At 41.3% G+C, this 22,080-nt stretch overlaps 1 protein-coding gene across 1 annotated transcript in view; it reads left to right on the forward strand.

Annotated features, from left to right (window-relative positions):
• The window catches only part of ANKRD55 (ankyrin repeat domain 55), a 112,842-nt gene extending 102,159 nt beyond the window's left edge, over nucleotides 1-10,683 (forward strand). Inside the window, exon 11 of the mRNA XM_067568866.1 lies at nucleotides 9,597-10,683. Within this exon, the coding sequence (XP_067424967.1) occupies nucleotides 9,597-9,880 (284 nt within the window). The 3' untranslated portion in view covers nucleotides 9,881-10,683. The remainder of the gene's footprint in view (nucleotides 1-9,596) is intronic.
• The last annotated feature ends 11,397 nt before the right edge of the window (nucleotides 10,684-22,080 follow it).

The raw sequence follows: 22,080 nt of genomic DNA on the forward strand, positions 1-22,080 counted from the left end.
TTTTACAATGTGCACATTACTTTGGTATCTGAGCTGCTAGGTAATTTGGGGTACTGTTTCATCACAGACATCTACAAATGTGTATTATTTATGGGCCAAAGCCTCACACTTCTATCTGCAAGCAAAAGGATGGTAGATGGAGCTTGAGGCTGTCTACTCCTTCACAGGAAGCTGGCGGCAGCTGTCTTCACTCACTCTCTGTGGCTGTGCTTGGTGCTTGCAGTGGTGGCTGTCCTGGTAGCTTCAGCTGTAATGAAGGGGAGCAGGAAGACAGCGATGTCCTTTCTTGCTTTAGACTACCTGCCAGTTCCTCTTCCTTCCCGTAGCAACCCCAAGAGAGATGCTGCAAGAGCAATGAGAGCCTGCCCCACTTATCAGCACCAGTGGGATTGGGGGTAATGTTTAAAAGGAGTCAAGACAGAGGAGGAAGACCATAGGCCAGTGTCAGAGCTTTAGTTGGAGCCAGAGGTGAGGCACTTGGATGTGTGATGTTACCAATACCAGTCCCACTCTCAGCACATGGTTTCACATTTCTGTGCTCCATTAAGTTCCAAACCCATACATCTGTTTTGAATGAGGATTTGTGAGTTTGCCATTTCCCAAAGCACAAATCAGCAAGGTCTTACAGGACTAATGTCTTAGAGCTAAGCAAAAGGCTTCTTGCCTGTTAGGACCTGAGTTCTACCACTCAGGAGTCTCTGTGTCTGCAGCTGAATTTGATGACATTGCTAACAGAACAATAAAGAAAGCTGAATTCTTTACGCTACTCTACACATTAACGATGTTACCAGTCAATGTGGAGGGGGGGACAGAACCCTGAACTCCGCTGTTGTCTAGAAAGTAAAAGAGAAACTAATGTTCAACTTTTCTATTCTGAAGTGAAGACATGAAGAACGATCAAGTGACACTCCATGTCGTCAAGGAAAAATTCTTTAGCTGCTTTCAGAACCAGAGCTCCAAGTTGTCTCTTTAATTTTAAACTCTGATGTTTAAATATTCTCCGTTGTTCCCCAGTTAGCATACTGTTGTTAGGTAGAACTCTCAAAGGGGGATTTCAGAATCATCGGTATTTTTGTAGACTCAGTTTACACAAGCAACCAAGGTATTTTCACTTACAAGCAGCATAATTACTGTCACAGTTAACCATCATAGATACAGGTGCAAGGTATTGATGTTTAGCAACAGTGCCATATGCCGGGTATCATCTCTGTTACGGCAGATGCAAATAAAAAGAAATGCTGTTTGCAAAACGGATTATATATTTCACTTACTATATAAAACAGCACAGGAAAAACTAAAATATCATGGTTGAAATTCCAGTCCTGTTGAAATCAATGGAAGTTTTCCCATTGATTTCAGTAGATCTAGGTTTCCACTTTTGAAGTTTTATTTCCAGTGAAATTTACCGGAGTAAGGAACTCAGTAAGAATGTTAGGATTCAAATAGAAAAGACAATTCAGTGATTTTTTAAAAAATTAAATTGAAGCAAGTGCTAAATAAGTAGAAAAAAAAAGTGAAAGAAAACAAAATGATAAAAGTATAAAATAAAAATAGAAAGAGAACTGAAACCTCTCTGAATGTAAACAGAAAAAAGAACACACTCCAAAAAAGGAAGCGAAGCAAAAAAGGAAGATGTATTTGCCTTAAAACAACTTTAAAAATACTTCTCAGAAAAAAAGTTTATAGGTTGCACTGAAGCAGGAACATAAGAAAAGAAAAATATATGGTATGACGAGGGATTTGGGTGGTTTTAAGCCATCGTTGTGACCTCCCAATCTTTGGCTTCTCCTGGAAGCTGGAGAGGCCCCTGGCACAACTTAGCCTCCTGAGGCTGCCCTGTTGGCTGCAGGACTTCCTGGAATATCTGCAGGGTTCAGTTCTGCTTCCCCATCCCCAACACAACCTTTCTACCCCTAGTATATACCTCCTACCCCAAGATTTCTAGAGGAATCCTCACAGGACAGCCATATGGCTGTCTTACACAATTCCTGCAATGGAGGAGTCCTTCCCTGGCAAAATATGAGGCTTTTAAGGCCCCCCTTATGCTGCCCTGGCCCTTTCAAGTGGCATAGAGCTGCATCAGTGCTGAGATTCTAACCTCTAAAACAGTGTTTCTCAATTAAATTTGGCCACAGAACCCTTTTGAACTCCATAAATAATTGCAGAACCCCCCAAACTCTTAACAGTCTTCAAATGTCGAAATAAGCAAAGGTCAGCATTTCTTACTTAAATTACACTTACACTGGATACCCTCCACCGGAAAATCCGAGACATCTTCCCTTTTTCGACAGTGCGGAGAACAGCTGCTCTCGGCAGCGGCGAACAGCTGCTCGCAGAACCCTAACAGTGTTCCCGCGGAACCCCAATTGAGAAACACTGCTCTAAAATATAAACATGAGTAGATCTGGTTCAACAGGTCAATTTTGAAAATCGGAATAATGGTCATTTTTGCCATTATTCTTTATAACAAAGTACTCTTCAGCCCTTGCTGATGAGGAAAATGTTCTACTACAGAGAATTCCACAAAGAATACTCCTCTTTCAAAATGGCTGCCATCTCCTATTGGCCTCAGTAAGAGAGTGAAATTGCCCTTAGCAAAGACACCCTCCTTTAAAATGATCGCTGCATCCCATTTCTCTCAATGAAAGTGAAGTCAAGCTGCATTCAGGAAAGCTGTGGACCCAGGCCACCATCTTCTTTGAGGGCAGCGTGGCATCACACCCATGTGGAATAATGGGAGTCAGTGGGCATTTTGAAAGAGGATATCTTTGAAAGGTTAACCCGTAGCCTCACTTTCTTCATGTATAACAAAGTCATTGAATCTCCGCATTAAGTGAAAATTTTAACTTTTAAGTTTGGAACAGTGACCAACACTTCATTAATATTTTCCCAACCCTGGCCTTTCCACCCAGTATAATTTCATTTTGTCATGACTACCCCTGCTACATTGTCCTTTGAAGCCTCACCTATGATGCCCATGTTCTCACTCCACATAATAACTCCCAGTTTCAGTTCTAGTATCCCCTGGGCACCACCTCTCTGACAACCTTCCTCTTGTCTCTGCAGAAATGAGCAGTTCACAATAGTCGCTCTTGAATATTGAGGAACCCAGGGCTGGAACAGCAAAGGGTGCTGCTGGCATCTTTCTTCCTCAGAGAACTGACCCTGCCCCCTGGAGGTGAATAATTCCAGGAGTTCCTGCCCCATGTGGTTCCTGGATTTTGGGGAGGAGAGGGTCACTGGGGCCTATTTCCCCTAGCAGCATTTTTAAGCTTCTCACGGGTGCCCTGTCCTATTATCCTTATGGACCATTCTAAATTGAAGGTCACTACTAGTTTCCTAAAGGGAATTTTGCATTATGCAGAATCAGACAGACAGGGCTTGACCTTTGGCCACCTTATCTCACCTATCTGAAGGAATGTTACTATGTGGAGGCTTCTGATGCTTGGTGGTAAAATCACTGCAGCGCAGGTCTGTCCAAGGTTCTCTAAACCATTTAAGCTTTTAGTTAAGGGTTTAAGTGGGTCTTTCTTGGTGTTTAGAGCCTTCTGCAAATCCTTTGCACTGGTGTGAATTTCACATAGGTGAATAACAGTCTGCAAATATCAGATTCTGAGCTTGGGACTGTTCTCTTAAGAGAAGAGTGAGTGCTCCTCTGAAAGTGTTTGGTTTCCATGCCAAAATCTCCATTAAAACAATTCTGTCACATGCCACAAAATAGCAATCCTGACACTTTCCTTTTTCTTCATTATGCAAGTGCCCCTGACTCATCCAAGCAAATTCTGTACAAAGAGACTCAAACCATAGTTGGTGCATTTTTTTCCTTTTAAATGGGAATTAAAATATTTCCTGAATTACAGTATTAAATATTAATGAACCATGAATCTGAACTATGTATCATGCTAAACTGCAAAAGACCAGGCAGCTAGCTTACAATACTGCTTATTATACACCATCAAAACTTGATTTGTGTGCTTTGATCAGGCTTGAGTTTGGAATAGACTTTTGTGTTTAGAAGCTAGTAAAATTTAATAAAATAAAAACCTCCAGTACTTTAAAATCCTTTTAAAATGAATCTGCTTTGCAACAAACAAGACCCCAGGACCAGTCCGGAATTATTGTCCATGGCAAATGAAGAATTATTAGATAGACATATGGCTTTGGAAGGGGATGGTGGGGAGAACTTCAGTCTTTGTTGAAAAAATGTGTGCGTTATATGGAGGAGCTGTTCCAATGTCATTTAAGTCAGCAGGAAAGCTACCATTGACTTCAATAGGAGTTGGATAATGTCCTTGGTGCACAAGAGGAAAATTCTGCCTCTCCACCCCTTCTGTAATTTTGCAGGCACAGAAGGCCCTGTACATGACAATACTGGTCTGATTCCACTCTGCAGGGGCAGGTGGGATTCAAGGATTCCCCATAGGGTTCTGCAAGTCACAGAGCATGGCTATACTATTTTTATCCAAACCAGCTAATTTCCCTGAAATTAGTATCTAAAGAAATCCATGATGTTGGGAAAGTTGTCTGAATTTAAAGTCAGTTATGCCAAATCTGAAAGGCTAGCTATAAATTTGCAAGACTCTGAAAAGTCATTCTTTCAGAAGACTTTTGGATACAAATGTGTAACAGATTCTATAAGATTGTGACCCTAAGAACCCATTTTTGTCAACGGGCAAAGTGCCACATCCCATGCAGTTGTCAGAATATTTTGCCAAACAGTGTCTTGTAAGACATCATATGAATAATGGTGGTCACACTGGTCAGAAATATAATTGTGTGATGTAGGTGTGTGTTGTGTATACACAGTTATGTATGTGTGCTGAAAATAAATTCCTGAAGTATATTGTGGAGGCAGTTGATAAACAAGACTGCGCTGGATAAAGGAATGTGGCTTTACCTGTCTACATGGACCCAGTTTACAGATGGATGAGAAAACAGCATGGCTTGATTACAAACAAAGGACAATGCCAGGATATTTGCCTTTAAAGTAAACAAAGAGCAAATTAACTGGAGGATGAAGAAAGGGCTTGGTGCCTACACCACAGGGAGAGGAATTTTTTCTGGGCTTACTGTTCTAAGAATACAGTTCAAAGGTTTTCTGGACTATAAAACATAAGAAAGGGGACTCATTTGTTATCTATCACTTACGGGACAAAAGGGGCCAGCACTCTTGGAATCTGTGAAAGGCAGATCACCCACCCATGTGGGTTGAGGACACCCAGAACTGACTGTAAGTGAGAAATTACCTGAGACCAGGATTGTAATCTAAATTTTAGACTCTAGAAAGCATGTTTTCTTTGTAATTATTTTCTGTTTCTATTATCTCTGCTTAGTATCACTTAAATCTATGTTCTTTATTAATTAACTTATTCTTGTTTTATTATAAATTAATCTCAGTGTGGTTATACCAAAGTGTGGTGTGCTTCCTCAGACAAGAACACAGGCTGGTGTGTATTCTGTCTTTTTGGAGACTGCAGACTTAGTAATTTCTGTGAGTGGCCAGTTGTAGGGGATGGATACTGCAAAGGAATGCTCTTCTGGGTGTTCAGGAACTGAGGTTCACTGAATGTTACCTAAAAAGGAAGGGGTTAAAGAGCAACCCTGGGCCCTGGCGGCCTCACCTGCAGAGCATACTTCAGCTGGAAGAGGAGTTTAAAAGGGAGCCAGACAGCTCAGAAGGGACCTGACAGGACAGGGAGGGAGACCTACACTGAAAGCTTCTGAAGGATGCTATGGAAATCTTTCCCTAGCAGAAACAGTATTCTCTTTTTCTTTGCTACTCTGACAAACTGTAAGAATGTGAAGGGTAAGCAAGTGATGAGAAGTGGCCTAGGAAGGCAGTCTTAAGGCACTCTTGGGTCCCAGACATCGTTGCTTCTCACAGGGGCCTGGGACAGAGCCTGGTGGAGTGGAAGGGCCCAGGCTCCCCTACCAACCACTTTTTTTTGGAGGGCACAAAAACTCTGTCTTCCAGACTCTCCCTTGGGGAAAGCCAGAGAGGGTAAAGACTTTGCAAACTCAATGGCTGGGACTTAACACCCACAGGGGACATTAAACAGACTGAAGGTCCTCGCCCCGCCACACTTTCAGGAGGGCATGGGACCCAGTATCCTGCCTGGGACTCTATAACCGCAGAAAGGAATATGGCTAATTGCTGACCTGACTGGAGGATGGGTTGGACACCCACCAAAAGGCAGACTGCCACAGTACATGACAGTAGCCAGTGGGAGACTTTGGAAGAGAGGCAAAGATAAGACCTAGTACATTAACTGGTAGGCGACCCCATCAGTGAGTGCCCCCCATTACAACTTGATGGAGAATGCAAGCATTCATCCCAGGTCTGCTGTAAAGCCTTGAAAGAAAAAAGATCATGGATATAGACAAACTGTTGAAGTGGCTGATGCACAGGCAGCAACAACAGCAGAATCAGCTGTTCCAACAAGTGGCCGCCCAGCAACATCAGTAAGCAGGACAACAGCAGCAGCTCAACCAGGAGCTGATGGCACAACAGTTAGAGCAGCAACAGTATCTGGTCCAGCAGATGGCCAACTTTTCACAGCCACTAGGAGCAAGCACAAATCTTGCGGCCAAGACCCCAAACACTGCCCCAACTCCAAAATTTCCAGTAAAACTCATGAAGATGGTGTCTGGGGGGATGATTCTGATGTTTTCCTTGCCGCTTTTTAGAAGATCATCACAGCAGCTCAATGACCATCCGAACACTGGGCTGTTTTACTGGCACCTTATCTTATCTTATCTTGCTCAAATGGCATATCAGAGCCTCGACACCATGGACGTGCAAGACTATGTATGTGTCGAGGCAGCCATTTTAAACATCTTGGATATAATGGCTGAGACCCATTGACAGCACTTTTGCCAGGAAAGACTTCCACTGGGAGCCTGGCCTCAAGCAGTGGCTCAGACCCTTAAAGAACATTGTTGCCTATGGCTCCAGCAGAGTGGGTCATGCTCAAACAGTCCACCCCTGCCGGACAGGAGTGAGTGCTGTGACACAGGCCTCAAACATTGGCTAATGTCAAGTCATTAAAGAGTAGTGGGATGCAATTTGTAACTAACATGTCACAAATTGTTGGATATTTATTACCAAATCAGACTTTGGTAATTTTTCTGGGGCTTCCTAGTGGAAGTGGTCACAGACAAGGAAATGAAGAATTACTCTTATTTGCTAGTAGCCGCTGGGCTGCTGATAGCTCCCCACTGGAAAAAGATAGTCTAACTATAGAGGAATGGTTAAAAAAACATGGGAGGTTGTTATGAAAAAAACACGAATTATGAACCCAGCAAAATAGAGGACAAGTAGATACTTGGTTATCATTTATTCAATACTCAAACTACATTCACCTGTACAAAAAAAAAAGCAGTCTATTTTTAAAAAAATATTAACATTCAATAGACATGCCTGGTTTGTTAAATATAATTTAATAAGTCACTAGAAATTACATGTCATGGATAGTGTAAAGATGTCAATCTGTAACATGGTAACACTATGTTAAGTAGAGAAATCCAATGGTTACATTACTGGATAATGTTTCTCCAAACAAAAGCTCACTGTTGTAATGGTTATTGCATCATCTCTGATATTTATATGGCTAGGATTTGTAAACCTGTTAAAACATCCTAAATAAAAACTGTTTTTAAAAGTGCAATAGATTTAGATACGTAAAAAACAGGTCACTTTTGTTTGAATACATTTTTTGATCTGCTATTATTTCTAAAGGTATAATTAATCAGTAAATATGAATTCTACAGCGTTCTGTATACTACCCTTAACAGGTAAATGCAGATTGTTTAAAGTGGACTTGTAGAGTCCTCAGCTAATGTAAATTGCCATAGCTCCATTGACTTCACTGAAGATACTGACCTGGCCACTGAAGATGTGGCCCTTTGATTCTAGCAAAGATAGATTTAATAGAGGGGAATTTGGAGCAATCTAAATCTGAACTAATTCTGTTTTCAGTGGCATTATACCAAATTTACATCGGATTAAGAGAGGAGAATCTCCCCCCTTGTTGGGTTTTGTATGTAGGCACCCTGTACTTCAGGGGCCTTGGAACTTAATTGAGAGTTTTACAATTGGGAAGATCCTGGGAGACTACAACTCCCATGATGCCTTGTGGAAAAAGGCAAGAGAGACTCTTCCCCTTCCAGGGAGTGAGAAAAAAAGCATGTGGGGACTCCATTTTGGTGCTGGGGTGGGGTGTGCAGAGACTGGAAGCTGCTGGCTGTTTGCTGCTGCCTGGGTCCTGAAGCTGCTGCTGAGAGCTGCTGGAGTTTTGATCGAGCAGGGAGCTTCAGAGGTTGGTGGCATTGCCCAAGCCAGGGCAGGGACTGATCCTGGAGCCAACTGAGGTGGGTGTGCAGTGAAGGTGGTGTGAGTGCCCCCCCCCCCTTTTGTTTGGGCAGGGCTTGTAAAGGAAGGGGCACAGCAGAGAGACTTTGAATGGGCCTAAGAGGAGGCAGAGAGAGAGTCCCTTCAAGCAAGGCCAGGACTGCTGACATTTGGTTGGGCCAACTCCAATTCTTCAGCTTGATACCTTGGCTGAACTGATACACTGAACCAACAGAGTGCTGTCTCCTTCAGATCTTCAAGTGCGCCCACGCAAGCAAGGGATTAGGGCTGTAAACTCTAGGGGAGTGTACACTCTGGAGGTGGGGTAAATAATGACAGTGTAAATGCCAGCTAGACCAGTTTCATTTATTACTGCAGACTATTTTTATTAATTGATTTATTCAACTGCTCCTGTGGATTTAAAATAGTAGTGATGTTTAATTTCAGTCTGTCATGCCATATTTCCTTAGTTTGTTAAGTAAAGGTGTGTTAACTCTAATTTAAGTATATTGGATGTTTAGTTTGCATAATTGAAATTGTTGAGTTAGACCTATGTCACAGATCATTATTATTATTATTAGACTAGGTTTAGTCCTGGAAGCTCCCTTTAAGAGTAAGGGGACTGCAGCAGAGTAGTGGATAGAGGATTCCCACCTATCCTACATCACTGGGATACTCAGGATCTCCTTTGTTGTCAGCAACCTTAGACACCCTTGCACACTGGTGAGTGTTGCCTGCTCCCAAGTAACCCAGAAAAAGAAGGAGGTTCTATGTAGAATTTACTTAAACTTGTGCAAAGAAAATCCTCATCAGATGGGCTGCAGGGAGGGAGCAAAGAACTGAAAAACTGTCAAAGGAAGGAAGGGAGGGAGCCATGAAGATTCAGGTTCAGATAAGCTTTGGATAAGTATCCATGTATTTCAGTGATTATCAAATGGGAAGCTATGCAGGCTCACAGAGCACTGAAAACTCCTTGTGAATTGTCTGACTTTCATTGGCGTTGTTTGCTTGGTTATCACAAAGGCAAGTATTTCCACCCAGGAATCAGTTCAGTCAGGATGTGCTTTAAATTATTTGGTTATTCTTTGCTTATTTTCGATACTGTGTTTGTTTCGCAGGGTTCAGTTTAAGTACACATGACACAAGATAAACAGCATACAAGAATAAGAAAGTGACAAACTGACAAATTACAAAAATTTGTTTCTGACCTTCTGGGCACTCTTTTTTTTTTTTTTTTTTCCCTCAGTCCAGCTACCATCTACTGAAGTTTCTCAGGGTGTCAAGAAGTCAAAGTCTCTGTCTTTAAACTCCTTAAGGACTGGCACAGCTGTTCTCCCACCAGCACTTAACTCCAAATCCCAGAGAGGAGGACTTTCTCAGGGTCACTCACTGTGTTCCTTCTTACCTGTTCTTTCAGGAGAGTCTCTCAGAACAAGCCGTATCCTTCCTGCTATCCCAAGCCAGAAGGGATCCACTCTCACAGTGGAGTACTTTAAGAAATCTTCCAGCAAATCAGACAGTGAAAATTAGCTCATCTTGCTGGCCTCAAACATATAGACAGAAATATTTCTAAGCTTTTTATTACAAGATTACTATACAGTAAAACCTCGCTAATTCACACTAATGAAGCTGATGTGAACTAAACTGTTAATGATTAAACAATTTAAAAAGCAAGGATACTTTGTGCATTGTTTTGACATTTATAGCAGTTTTAGTTTATGATGAATTTGATAGCGAGTAGTAAATATACCATAGTATATTTTGTGACAGGAGACCCTAGTACAACCCGATTTCAGCACTATGCTATTAAATCTTTGCTGCGAAGTAGGGCTAGAATGCCAGGATTTGTGTTGGAATTATAATGTGTTTGGATAAGGAAAACATGAGTTGGTGAGGTTCTACTGTAGTTCACAAAGCAAAGGCTCTGATGCTCAAAGCCACATGCTGTTGAAAACCAACTCTTTTAAAACTAAAATTCTCAACTCTAGAGAAGCATCAATTTTGGTAAAATCAGCTGTTATTTTCCGATTTATTTCTAACATGTTTTCTACACTGTGAATTTGTGATTTTTGTGATCTCCACATGCCAAAAAAAATGTAATACAAAAAACAAATCTTTCCAGGACAGGCAGGGGGATAGCATGGGCTTTTCAAAATGTTTGCTGATTGCACAGATTGATTTATGTATCTGATTTAGTTAATACTTTATATTCTTCAAAAAACAAGACACTGTATTGTTTTCATAAAACAAGGAGAATACTGACCTGATTGAGTTATTAGTTATTTCACCAGTTTAGCCTTCTGATCTACCAATTTTAAAAGATCAAAACTGAAAGCCTTTTAATAAACACTGTTTTGAGTTTCATTATACTGGGGCATCCTCTATGGTCTTTTGCAAAAGATTTTCCGACACTGTACTTTACTGGAGGCTGACAGAGTTAGTCATCATATGATTGTTTCATGGTGGTTCTCTCTTATTACTTTCACCTATTACAGTCTTCAGTTAACAACCTAGCTCTCCATTTCTAGTCAAGGGTTGATTAACTCCGAATCCCACTCAGCCAAAGAGAAAGAAATAAGCACGCCCACGTAGTTCTAGATAAATATTTTATTAGCTACATGATTCTTTCTAAATTGCCTCACAGTAGAGGCCAAATCCAGCACAGCATACCCCCAGAGGTATTCAGCCCGTGCAAGTGCCAATATCTACAGTTTCTGATTTCAGTGCAAGGTGATCTAGTCAAAGAATAGGATGGCTTGTCCTTCTCGCAGATTTCCTGAGGGAAAAAAACTGCCCAATGGTCAAGAGGTGTTCTTGGAAACTAGAGGGGAAAGAACTTCTACAAATTAGTTCCTAATTCCTGTGCTTGCAGCTAAGCACCTGATCCAAATATCAGGTCTTACATGCCTGGCCCTGAAACATCCAAATCCTCTGTAGCTAAGTGGATAAAAAGCTGTATCACTGAAGTATACTCAGTCAAAGGTAAATCAGTTCCACAAGGATGCAGAGTCCACTCAATGCATTGCACAGCAACTTCCTGGGCAAGAAGTATGGCAGCCACCACAGAGGAAATCTGCAAACCTACCTCCTGGTAATCCATGAACATGTATAAAATCCTACAGATGAGACCACAACAGTCTCAAGACCTCCTCTCTTGGAGTACTGTTATTACATCAGAACCTAAGCTTTCATGAAAAAAGTAAGTTTCTAGCCCTCATGGTTGCACAGAAAGTTTGAGAATGTGACTCAAGTGTTACCAGAGTCATGTGTGCCTCTGTATGCAGGCTGCCTGAAACAATAGCTCTGAGAGGTGTGAACTGCCTCTGCCTCTCAGTGGGGTGTAAACTCTAAGACCAGCCTGAGAGGGGGCACTGTGTGTGGAAGATAAAGAGAGTAGCTGGCCTGGCCCACCAGCCATTCATCTAAGCAGGTACATCCCAGCTCTTGGAGTAAGTACTTAATGGCCCCCTATTGCTACTCTTGTCCCTTGCGGGGATGAAAGAAGCTGATGCCTTTTGCCATCCTGCTGCTCCCAAAGGGAGGGGGATCCTGCTCTTTATTCTGAGGAGAGGAGCCCCATGCCACTGCCTTTGCCTCTCTGGAAAGCGAGGGGCCCCTTCTGCTGCTCTTGAGAGGAATGGGGATTCAGCCCCTACTCCAGGGGGGAAGAGTCTCCTCCCTGCTGTTGCCACTCCCTGTCCAGAGAGTAAGAGAACCCTAAGCTACCCACAGAGAAGTGGTGTCAGACCGCCTACCTGTCCAGCAGGTGGCTTTTATGTATTTGGTCTCTACCAGTCCAAGTGGGGGCATGGCCACAGCAGCCCCATATGATGGTGTCCCTAGGGCCCTGGACTGCCTTAATCTCATCCTGCTACTCATGTGTTTTAGCCTGGGAGAGGGGTCAGGATTCAGAATGGAAAATGTTACCTGTTAAATATGAATAATGTTCTATTGTTTCTTTTCTGGACTAACCATTTGCTTAGCCTCCCTCACCTAAAACAAGTTATTTTGGTATCTGAAATGATCTCTGCAGACTAATAAAGCATTACTACCTAAAACATTATAGATAATCACTAATAAGAATGGAATGTTTCCTTACAGCTTTGATCCATGGACAAATCTGAGCTGCCTCCAATATTTTAAGACAAGCGAGATAGCACGACCAAGCTTGGACTAGGAGTCAGGTCATTCCCAGAAAAGAAAGTAGCAGGTAACAAATGTATCTGTCCAGAAAGGTTTCGTCAGTCTTTCACACACAAAGCTGAGTAATGAACTAACGTTACCAGCCATTTTCAGCTGAAAAGAGGTTTTGATAAAAGAAAATACATTTTTCCAAAGACCACATAGAATCCAAACTATATAGAATTCAAGTAGGAGTAATTGGAAGATGGAAGCAACCATTGCTCATTATAATAGCACTGTATCACATATCCTCACTATAATAATGTACAGTGTTTTGTAAGATAGCCAGGCAACCTCAGCCATTTGACCACTATGTACTTTTTTCTTTTTCCCCAAAAGGTAGTTTTTCTTTTCCAATGGTTCCCAAATTAGGAAAGCATACCCTTTCAGGAAGGCAGTGTAAATGCAATAAGACGTGCTTAAGTCTATATCTATTCAGGGAAGAACTTAAATAAGTGCTTTCCTAAATCAGGGCCGTATAAATTTTTTTAAACATATTTTGATGTTTTTCTGTGAAGTCCTGGTAATTATACAATTGACAGTATGCAAATGTTGAACTTGAAAACATCCAGAACATGCTCTGAGAAAGCACTGAATGTTGTTCTCAAAAGAATTCTAACCAGAAGCTATCATGACCTCCTTGGCAATGTAAGCCAGTAATAGTTCAGTAAATAAATAAAAAGATAAGAAGTTTACAGTATCTCTCTTTTGACTGGGAACATATTGTTCATATGAGAATACTGTATATAAGAAAATAAAGGGACTAATAACTACTTAAACCATAATGATCTCTTGAGGTCGGAGATTTCCTGGAAGACAATGACCAGATGGAGTATTTAAGGTTAACATAATTGATTATTAGCTGCCAAGAAATGCCTGGTGAGTAGTCACAACTGGTTTTAATTTGTTTATTTAATGGGTAAAATTACTTGGACATGTTCTCCTGTCTGTTGCACCAATATAACTATTTGCATGTTGCAGCAGTACCACTCAGAGAGGAGTTTGACCCCATGCAGGGAATTGGGCATGGGAATGTATATATACTATGGAATATGTACCAACCAAAATACAATATGGTTGAATGTATTTACATACTGTAATATATTAAGTCTTACATTTTCAATAGAATTATAGAAACAAAGACTCACTCTTCTCAAAAACCATCTTCTTTTGAATCTTCAATCAGCCTAAGTATTTGTTCTCTTGCCCCACCCAGTAATATATTTACCCCCTATGCGGAGTTCCATCTGTCCACTATGTTGTGCAGGATGTCCTAACTGGGGCCATTGCTTAAAGTAAAAACAGATGTTTGTGTGTAAAATGAGGTTTGTGCAACTATCCTCATATATCCCGATGTTAAAAAAAAAAATTAAATTCTAGTATTTTGGGGAATTAATGCTCTTTCAAAAGTCTTCAGATACCATGGTAAAGTACATACTATAATACCTAGAAAGGTACATTAGATTACCTAGAATTTCACTAGGTTGCTTTCTTCTGTGGCTGCAGAAATGTGTTTGAAAATTTGTGTGTGGCTGATATTAGACTGCAGCAAAACCAATTTAGAACATGGTTCCCCCAACCTTCTATGAACTGAAGCCAAACTGTTGTTAGACCAATTTTGCTTCAACTGCTGTTGAACCACATTTAAAGATGGTGTCAGAGGGACCTTTACTCATCCCAGGAGCACATCTTCCTGGCTATATTTGAGGAGAGCTCTCCCAGTCCGACATGCTCTTCTCGCACTTCCTCAGCCTGTCATCTCACTCTCATTCTGTGGCCCCTCTCTTGCTTCTCATGACTTGTCATGTCTTGTCTTGTCTTTGTGGCTTAGCCCTCCAGCCAAGTGATAATAGTCCTCCCCTTCCAGGCTACTATCACTGTCTTCCACACCATCCCAGGCAGTCCTTAAGTCCACTGACTGAGCCATTCCCTCAGTGATCAGAACAAACAGACCCAGCTATGTACACACTGACAGCAGCAAATTCACCACCATCAGATTGATTTTTCCAGATTGATTGAGTGTGTCTTCACTGCCACTCAATCAATCCAGAAGTCAATCTATTAAAACCACCTCCAAAAAAAACCATAGCGCTGCATCGATGGGAACACATGCTTTGCATAGCTTGCGTAACTCCCATCAGCTGCCACTGAATTTTGCCAGCAATACCGACCTGCCCCCAGTGAGTCTTCGGGTTCACTGCTCAGATTTTGCAACTCATTCAGTGGTTGGTAGGAGAACCCAGGCCTGCTCTGGGTTCCAGTCTAGGGTCTTATCTCCAGCAGCTGAAGTCTGTACTACCACAAACCTTCCTGCCACTCCCATGGACTACTCCCTACCTTACCTATACCAGGCTCATATTCTCCACTCTTCTAGCCAAACCCTTCCTCTTGGGTCCAAATCCCTTTCTCTCCCTCATTCTAGGAAGAGTGACTACCACCCCCTTTCTACTACCACCTTCCTGACTTTATAACAATCCTGCCAGTTCCTGCCCAGATGAGCTTCTTTTGCGCTGAGAAAATTCTGTCATGAGAGATGTGATCAAGACACATATTTCCCCTTTTTATCAGTGAGATTGGAAACGCAGATATACATTGAAGGTACTGTGCCTATCGGAGCTTCACACAGAATGCTTTCATGTGTGCAAAGTTGCGGTACGATAAGGGTCCCTCTCAGCCCAAATGTTCCCTGATCTGCAGCCTAATAGGTTAATTGGCCCATCTGGCCTACATTAACCCCTTCAGGCCACATCCCATCACAGATGGTTGATTAGCCAGCAAAGGTGGGATCCTTAGGAACTGCAGACTAATATCCCTTTATATTTTGTTTCTTTTCCTTAAGGCTGAGCAGAGGTCTATGGGGATTTCCCATCTTCCATATTTTGGAAGACGCAATGGCTCTAGCATGATATCTTTGCTCGCATGAAAGCTCAGCATTGTCTGTGGAAAAAGTCCAAATTAAAGGTTGCAATTTATCAACTATACTTTTATTTTACTGCTATAGAAGAGTCCTACAACTCCAACTTTGCTACTCCCACAATAGTGGTGCATTCTAACTGTGCCTTCATAGTAGACTAGTCATTTCTGAAGTGTTGGAACCCTGATATTGTCTTTTTCTTGCACTAACCTGAATATAGATATGCTCACAGGCATAGCAATAGGCATATTGCAACGAACTACAATGGCCCACAAGAACCATCCTCTCGTGAATTGGAAGGATGCCTTTTATATTGGACATGTAGTCCTTGAACTAGACTTTCTACTTCACCAGCTTCCCTAAGTCAGAACAAGATTTAGATCTTAATCGTGAGTGGCCCTGTCCACAAAATCAAACTGCTATGCCTCTTGCACTTACAAGCAAAAGTAAAGGAAAACACAGACATATGAGAAAAATAATCAAAAGTATTCTCAATCCTGCAAGTTCCATTGCAGGGGCAGACCCCAATAGTTAAATATGATTCAAATTGAGCAAAACCAGTTTACTACATGGCTTGTCTCCCCTCCATACAAGGCTGGACAAATCATGTTCTAAGTTGGTTTTGCAGTAACTTCATTTCAATGACATTGAAGCCTGCTTTTAAAACATGCAGCTTGCAGGACCAGGTCCTAAATTATTTCTTCACTCAGTCATTCATCCCTTCTGACGTTAGTTCCAGGAAGTGACTTTAGGTTTGCAATGCACTGCTATTGCTGAAGCTCTGGCTCACCAGGAACATTATTTGATTTGTTACATACATACTAAAAGCAGCCTTATGTTGGAAGTGTATGTTGGAAGACATGAAGGAGGAATACTTTCCAAGGTACATGAGGATTTGGCTATAACTGAAAAATTACAAACAAGTGGATATATGTTTTGTAGATGAGCACCATACAATAGAACCAGAGCTATGAATGCCAGAGTTACGAGCTGACCAGGCAATCACACACCTCATTTGGAACCAGAAGTTGCAGTCAGGCAGCAGCAGAGACCAAAAAAAAAAAAAAAAAAAAGCAAATGCAGTACAGTACTGTGTTAAACGTAAACTACTAACAAAAACAAGGGAAAGTAGCATTTTTCTTCTGCATATTAAAATTTCAAAGCTGTATTAAGTCAATGTTCAGTTGTAAACTTTTGAAAGAACAACCATAACATTTTGTTCAGAGTTACGAACATTTCAGAGTTACTATCAACCTCCATTCCCAAGGTGTTCGTATCTCTGAGGTTCTACTGTATGAATAAGGGGAACACCATTAAAAATATGAAGCAAAATCTCAAAAATAACACTAAAAATACACACTTCTACAAAGTTTGCCGTTGTTAAAAAATTTTCATGTACCCAATTAAGGGCCAATTTTGCTGTCCATGGAATTCCTACCAACATTGTTCTATGTATGGAGCACTTAGTAGATAGGAGCTGAACTTTTCAAAAAATCCTAGTGCTCATTTGAGAATTATATAATGCATTCCTAGTTTGCGGTTTCAGATTCTCTCTTGAAAAAGAGAAGTGTCTAACATCTTTCTACAGTTCTCCAAGTATGACCTCACGCACAGAGGCTTTTTCTCCGTCGTCAGTGTAACTATTTTTCAGTACACACAAAGAATTACATACTGCATTAGTTTAGAAAGCTATGTCTTTATCATTGTCCCTAGGATCATTTTCTCCCAATCACACTTCATTCTTTTGCCAGTGAGAGCGCTCTAGAACACAATTAGAATGTCTTACATTGGTCTCTTTCCAATTAATAAATCTGCCTCCTTATTTTCTCAAAATACATTTACCATGGAAAACAAGACCTCACTGACTTCCTAGACTGGTGTTTCTCAACCAGTGAATCAAGCCCCCCAAGAGGAGGTCCCAAAAAGCAATCCGAGAGGTTGCAAAGTATTGAACATTTTAATGCAATCTGTAGCAAAGAAAATCTCGCTTCTCCATTGCCTGCATGCCCTTACTCTTAAAGGTCAAGTATTCTCTGTCAACAATTCAAAACACTCATGTATAGGCTTATCATTGTTATCATTGATAGGAGAATGAGAAGGAGAAGAAATGTTTCACTTCCATAAAACAACCAAGAGGGGAGATAGTTCTCAAAAAACAAGAAGAATGACCCCACAGTTTCCAAGAAATTCTGCCTGAAGTCTTGCTGGAGAGGGTTTATGGCCTTTAAACCATGAAGATTCCAGGACATCCATTAAGAGATCATGCAACTTCCTCAGGAGATGCATATCTATGTCCTACTGACACCAGGAGGGTTAATGCTGGTTATCTGCATGCAAATTTCCACTCAGAAATTGTACTGGCTCCCTAGGGGAGCAGAATATGTGGAACAACTTATTTCACAGCTCAGCTTCCCTCTGGTATATGATCAGATTTGTTACTACTAAAGCAGATTTTACTTTAGTTCCTTTTTTTCCCAAACTTGATCCTGTGACAGGCTCCTCTTACCCCCAGAGTTGTGGTTATTGTGCAATTCTCTCACACACTACTACTCTAATATAACTATTCTAAAGCATAACTCAGACCTTTCCCCATAACTACTCCTGATTCATTGTTTGTAATAATCATTGTCAAAGAGAGGATGTGCAAGAACTAGTGAGTCAACACTTGCAGCTGCATCTTCTCTGAACCCTTTGGAAGAAACAATCATGGAGAATTCCAGCACCATCTCCTCCATTATCCTGGGGATAATTCCAAGTTCCTCAGTCTCATTGACTATGACAGACAGATAAACACTAAAGCTGAACAGGAATTTTTGGACAAAACTTTTTAGGCAAAAAATGCCTGTCAGGGGATGTATGTATACCACCCCCCCCCCCCCCCCCCCCCCCGGTTGGCCAAAGGATAATACTGCGGCCACTACTGATTGGCAGGAAGACAAAAGAGCTCAGAAGCAGAGGGGTGGTGTGGCTACTAGAGGAGTGTGCATGTTTGAGGGAGGAACTCCTGTCAGTAGACTGCTAGAGAGCTGCTCAGGGGCAACACTCCAGAAGGGACAAACAGACTAACGGGTTGGATAACCTGCAGAGGCCTGTGTGAAGGTGTTCATAGCACTGTCAGAGTCAGTGAAGCCTGGTCCTTCTTGTCTAGCTTGAGGGCCCTGAGCTGGAACCCAATGGAGGGGGCAGGCCTGAGTTCCCCTATCAACCTCCTGATAGACCTGAGAACAGAGATTCCCTGGGCACCAGGAATAGACTGACAGCCATGCTGAGTTGAGTGAGCCCGGACCATGCCATGTGTGGCCAGGAGGTACACTGGTGCACGGACTCACAGTGCTGAGCTGTCAAGATCTAAACTTGTTGCAGGAAAGGGTCAATTTCAGAAAATTTCTCAATCAGAAAGATGTTCAGAAAAAATTCTAGTTCAAAATGTCTTTTTTTCTTTCAGAATATAAGCTAATTAAGAGTAAACAACAACAACAAAAAAGAATGTAATGATCCAAATAGAAACAAAACTCTGACATTATCAAAACAAAACATTTCAATTGACCTGAACAAAAACAATTCAGAGTTTTGATTTGTGAATTCTTGAAATGTTGGCTTTTTATCTCTATTTAGGACAGGAACACTTGTTGGTAGCTCTAAAATTTTTGCAGGATGGGAAAACCATTTCTCCTCCTCTCTAATGCCTCAGAGAATGCTATTTCACAGGAGGTTGATCACTATATCATTTCAATCTTATTGAAGTAAATGCCAGATAAGTACATGCTAACTGCAATTAATATATTTCTTGCCTATTCACTTAGATATGTGAAGTCAAGGTAAAGGACAGTTAGCCTACAGCCCTCACATTTAATTAATTAATTTGGGTTAAGATCTGGAATGTTTGCAACCTCACATGTCCCACAAAGGCCTGTGTAATCTGTTTAATTAATTGAAAAGAGCAAGCGCTGACTCCCTGACAGGATGCCGTGGGTACATTTTCAGAGGTAGTGAGCACCTACATCTCCTATTGAAGTGAGAGATGTGGATGCTCAGTACCTCTGAGAATCAGTCCCTAGGTCTCCAGAAATGGAAAGACCCAAATTAAAGGCTAAAATATGGCCTAAATGACTTGACTGAGGCCACAATGGGAAGTGGTATCAGACCCAGGATCTGAATACAAGAGCACTCGACACCCAGTGCCTAATCCACGGAGCCTCATACATGATTGACCTGTGCTTATTCGTGGCAGAGGCTATACTGGCTACATAGCAGAGGAGGCAGTTCAACTGCAAAGAGCCAGGTGCGAGGGAGTTTGTAGCAGCCATAGAGCAATCAGTGACAGCTGGGTTGCACCATTACCCAGGATCATGAATTGTCCTTTAAAAAATCAAGGGATCTGTGGCCCTGGCAGCTGTGGAAAAAGCCATAATCTTTAAGAAAAGTCAGTGACAACTGCCATCCCTAGCAACCGGTTTACATTTTCAAGGATATCTGACCAAGGAAAAGCCTTTAAATATATTCATTAGATTTAAATGAAAGCTAAGATCAGCATGGACATTTCCATGTCTCTGAGATCTGGAGGATGGGAGAGCACAGCCAAAGGTCTGGCAGAACCCAAACTCCAGCTCTGGTTGCCAGACAGCATTACAGAAAGGAATTAAACAAGCCAATTATCCTACTACATACAATATTTGTGTACAAAGCATATGCAAGATGCATGCACTACTGGATTTGTGAAGCATGAAGATGAACACAGAAAATGTAAAACACTTAACCTCGCCTGAACCTATCACATAGCAACTGCAATAGCTTATGGAGAAAATGAACAATCAAAGGATGAAATCAGCACGCAGTGACTGTTACCGCACAAGTCGAAGGCACACATTCAGGAGAGGCAACAGGTGTTCGCCCTGAGAATGGTTTTATTTTCCAGTCCTTACACCGTCTTCACAGTCAGACTTCCATTCTCCAAATCAAAATCAAATGCTAAAGTAAAACCCTACCTTTTCAAACTGCTATCCTGGAGACACCAAATCTGACACGCCTTGTCATATTTGCCACCTCCAACACACTCTCCCTCTTCTTAAGGACATAGGCATATATTTTAATTCATAGAAGGTGCCAGATGAATAGCACAGGACAATGAGGTCTTCTATCTACAGCTCAGGCAGTAGTATAGCAAATTTCCCAGCAATGTGTCTCACAACTGACTTGGACTGTTTGGACCATCTCTGGGGTAAGATCCTAGTTAAGTTTCCATGTTCTCTTCTTCTGATGCTGCCAACAAGGGTGCCCATAGTAATTGCACATACAATTGTCCTTTGAGAGTTGAGCTGAAATCATCAACTCTGTTCACAGAGGTCATCAAATGGTAACAACTGTTAGCGACTAGTGGCTTGAGCTGGATGTCAGTGTGTGATCTAGGCTTAAAAGCGTGTTATCCCATTACCAATTCTCTGAGCCATCCAGATCCCAGTTAAAACACCTAAAATTACTGGAACAGTGTGGTGTTAACACCTAATATTACTGGCATATTGTTGTGTATTAACCAGAATCTTAAAACATCAGTTTGTCAGTTGAGATGCACAAGTAAGAGTTGTTTCAGTCTGTAAATCAAACTGCCTTAAGAAAGCCCATATAGTGCTAACTTCCACTTGTTGATATGCAGTTCAAGTCTTTTTTTGGAATATCCAATTGGATTAATATAATCTTTATTTCATTCATTATATCTTCTCAAGTCTCTGTAGATTCGTCAGTGGCGTCTCTGTCTCAATGTTAGCAGAAGCATTACTCTATCCAACTTGTAATCTGTGTGACAGATTCCAAATGCCCCACAATATTTTCTGTTTTCTGCTATGTGTAACAAAGTTGTGTTATGTAACCATATAACGGTTCACATTTACAGTCTTTCAAATCAGTTCAGTATTTCAAGTTATTTTGCCTTTTCTTTTTTTAAAAGGTCACTTAACCATATCAGCGATCTCTGTTCAGTTAAGACCTTACACAAGTCAGAGCTACAGCTGTAAACCCCTCCTTCCTAGCTCAGCCACTGACAAAATCAATATTAGATCCAAGATGAGAAACTGACACTGAAATCTCTTTTTGAAATGTCTTCTGCACAGCAGAAATAATGCCTTGAAACAAGCTCAAGATGTCATCTTAGGAAAACATTATAGTGATATCTTTAGGAGAACATATTAGCCTGATAGCCTTATGTACTTCTCAGGAAAAGTTGGAGTTCAATATTTTTATGCCATACACTTGAGAAACTTGGAAGCACTCAGCTGTTCATCCAGCTGTTTGAATTTGGGTACTTGGTGGGAAGGCTGGTGTTAACCCTTTGGGGCTAAGAACCAGGAATAACTTATTAGCTGTGTTAATGAAATGTATTGTGAGAACTCACAATCAACCAAACTGCAGCATCAGATAGTTGTAATAATTTAGCACTCATCAGGGTTTGGAATACCCCCTGCAGCCAACCACATTCATTTGTTCAGGCTGCATTTGTACAAATTAAAACTGTTAGTCTCCATTTGTTTGTCTTCTTTTTATTATTTGTGCATGTTTCCCAATTTTCACTGACAAATATCCAAGAGTGCCTAAACTTGTTTGTGTGGTTAATAAGAAAACACTTGGTGCTTTCTTCCTTTTT

This window comes from Emydura macquarii, unplaced genomic scaffold, assembly GCF_026122565.2.
Source record: "Emydura macquarii macquarii isolate MOO-44397 ecotype Brisbane River unplaced genomic scaffold, CSIRO-AGI_Emac_v2 contig_2897, whole genome shotgun sequence".
Lineage (NCBI taxonomy): Eukaryota > Metazoa > Chordata > Testudines > Chelidae > Emydura > Emydura macquarii.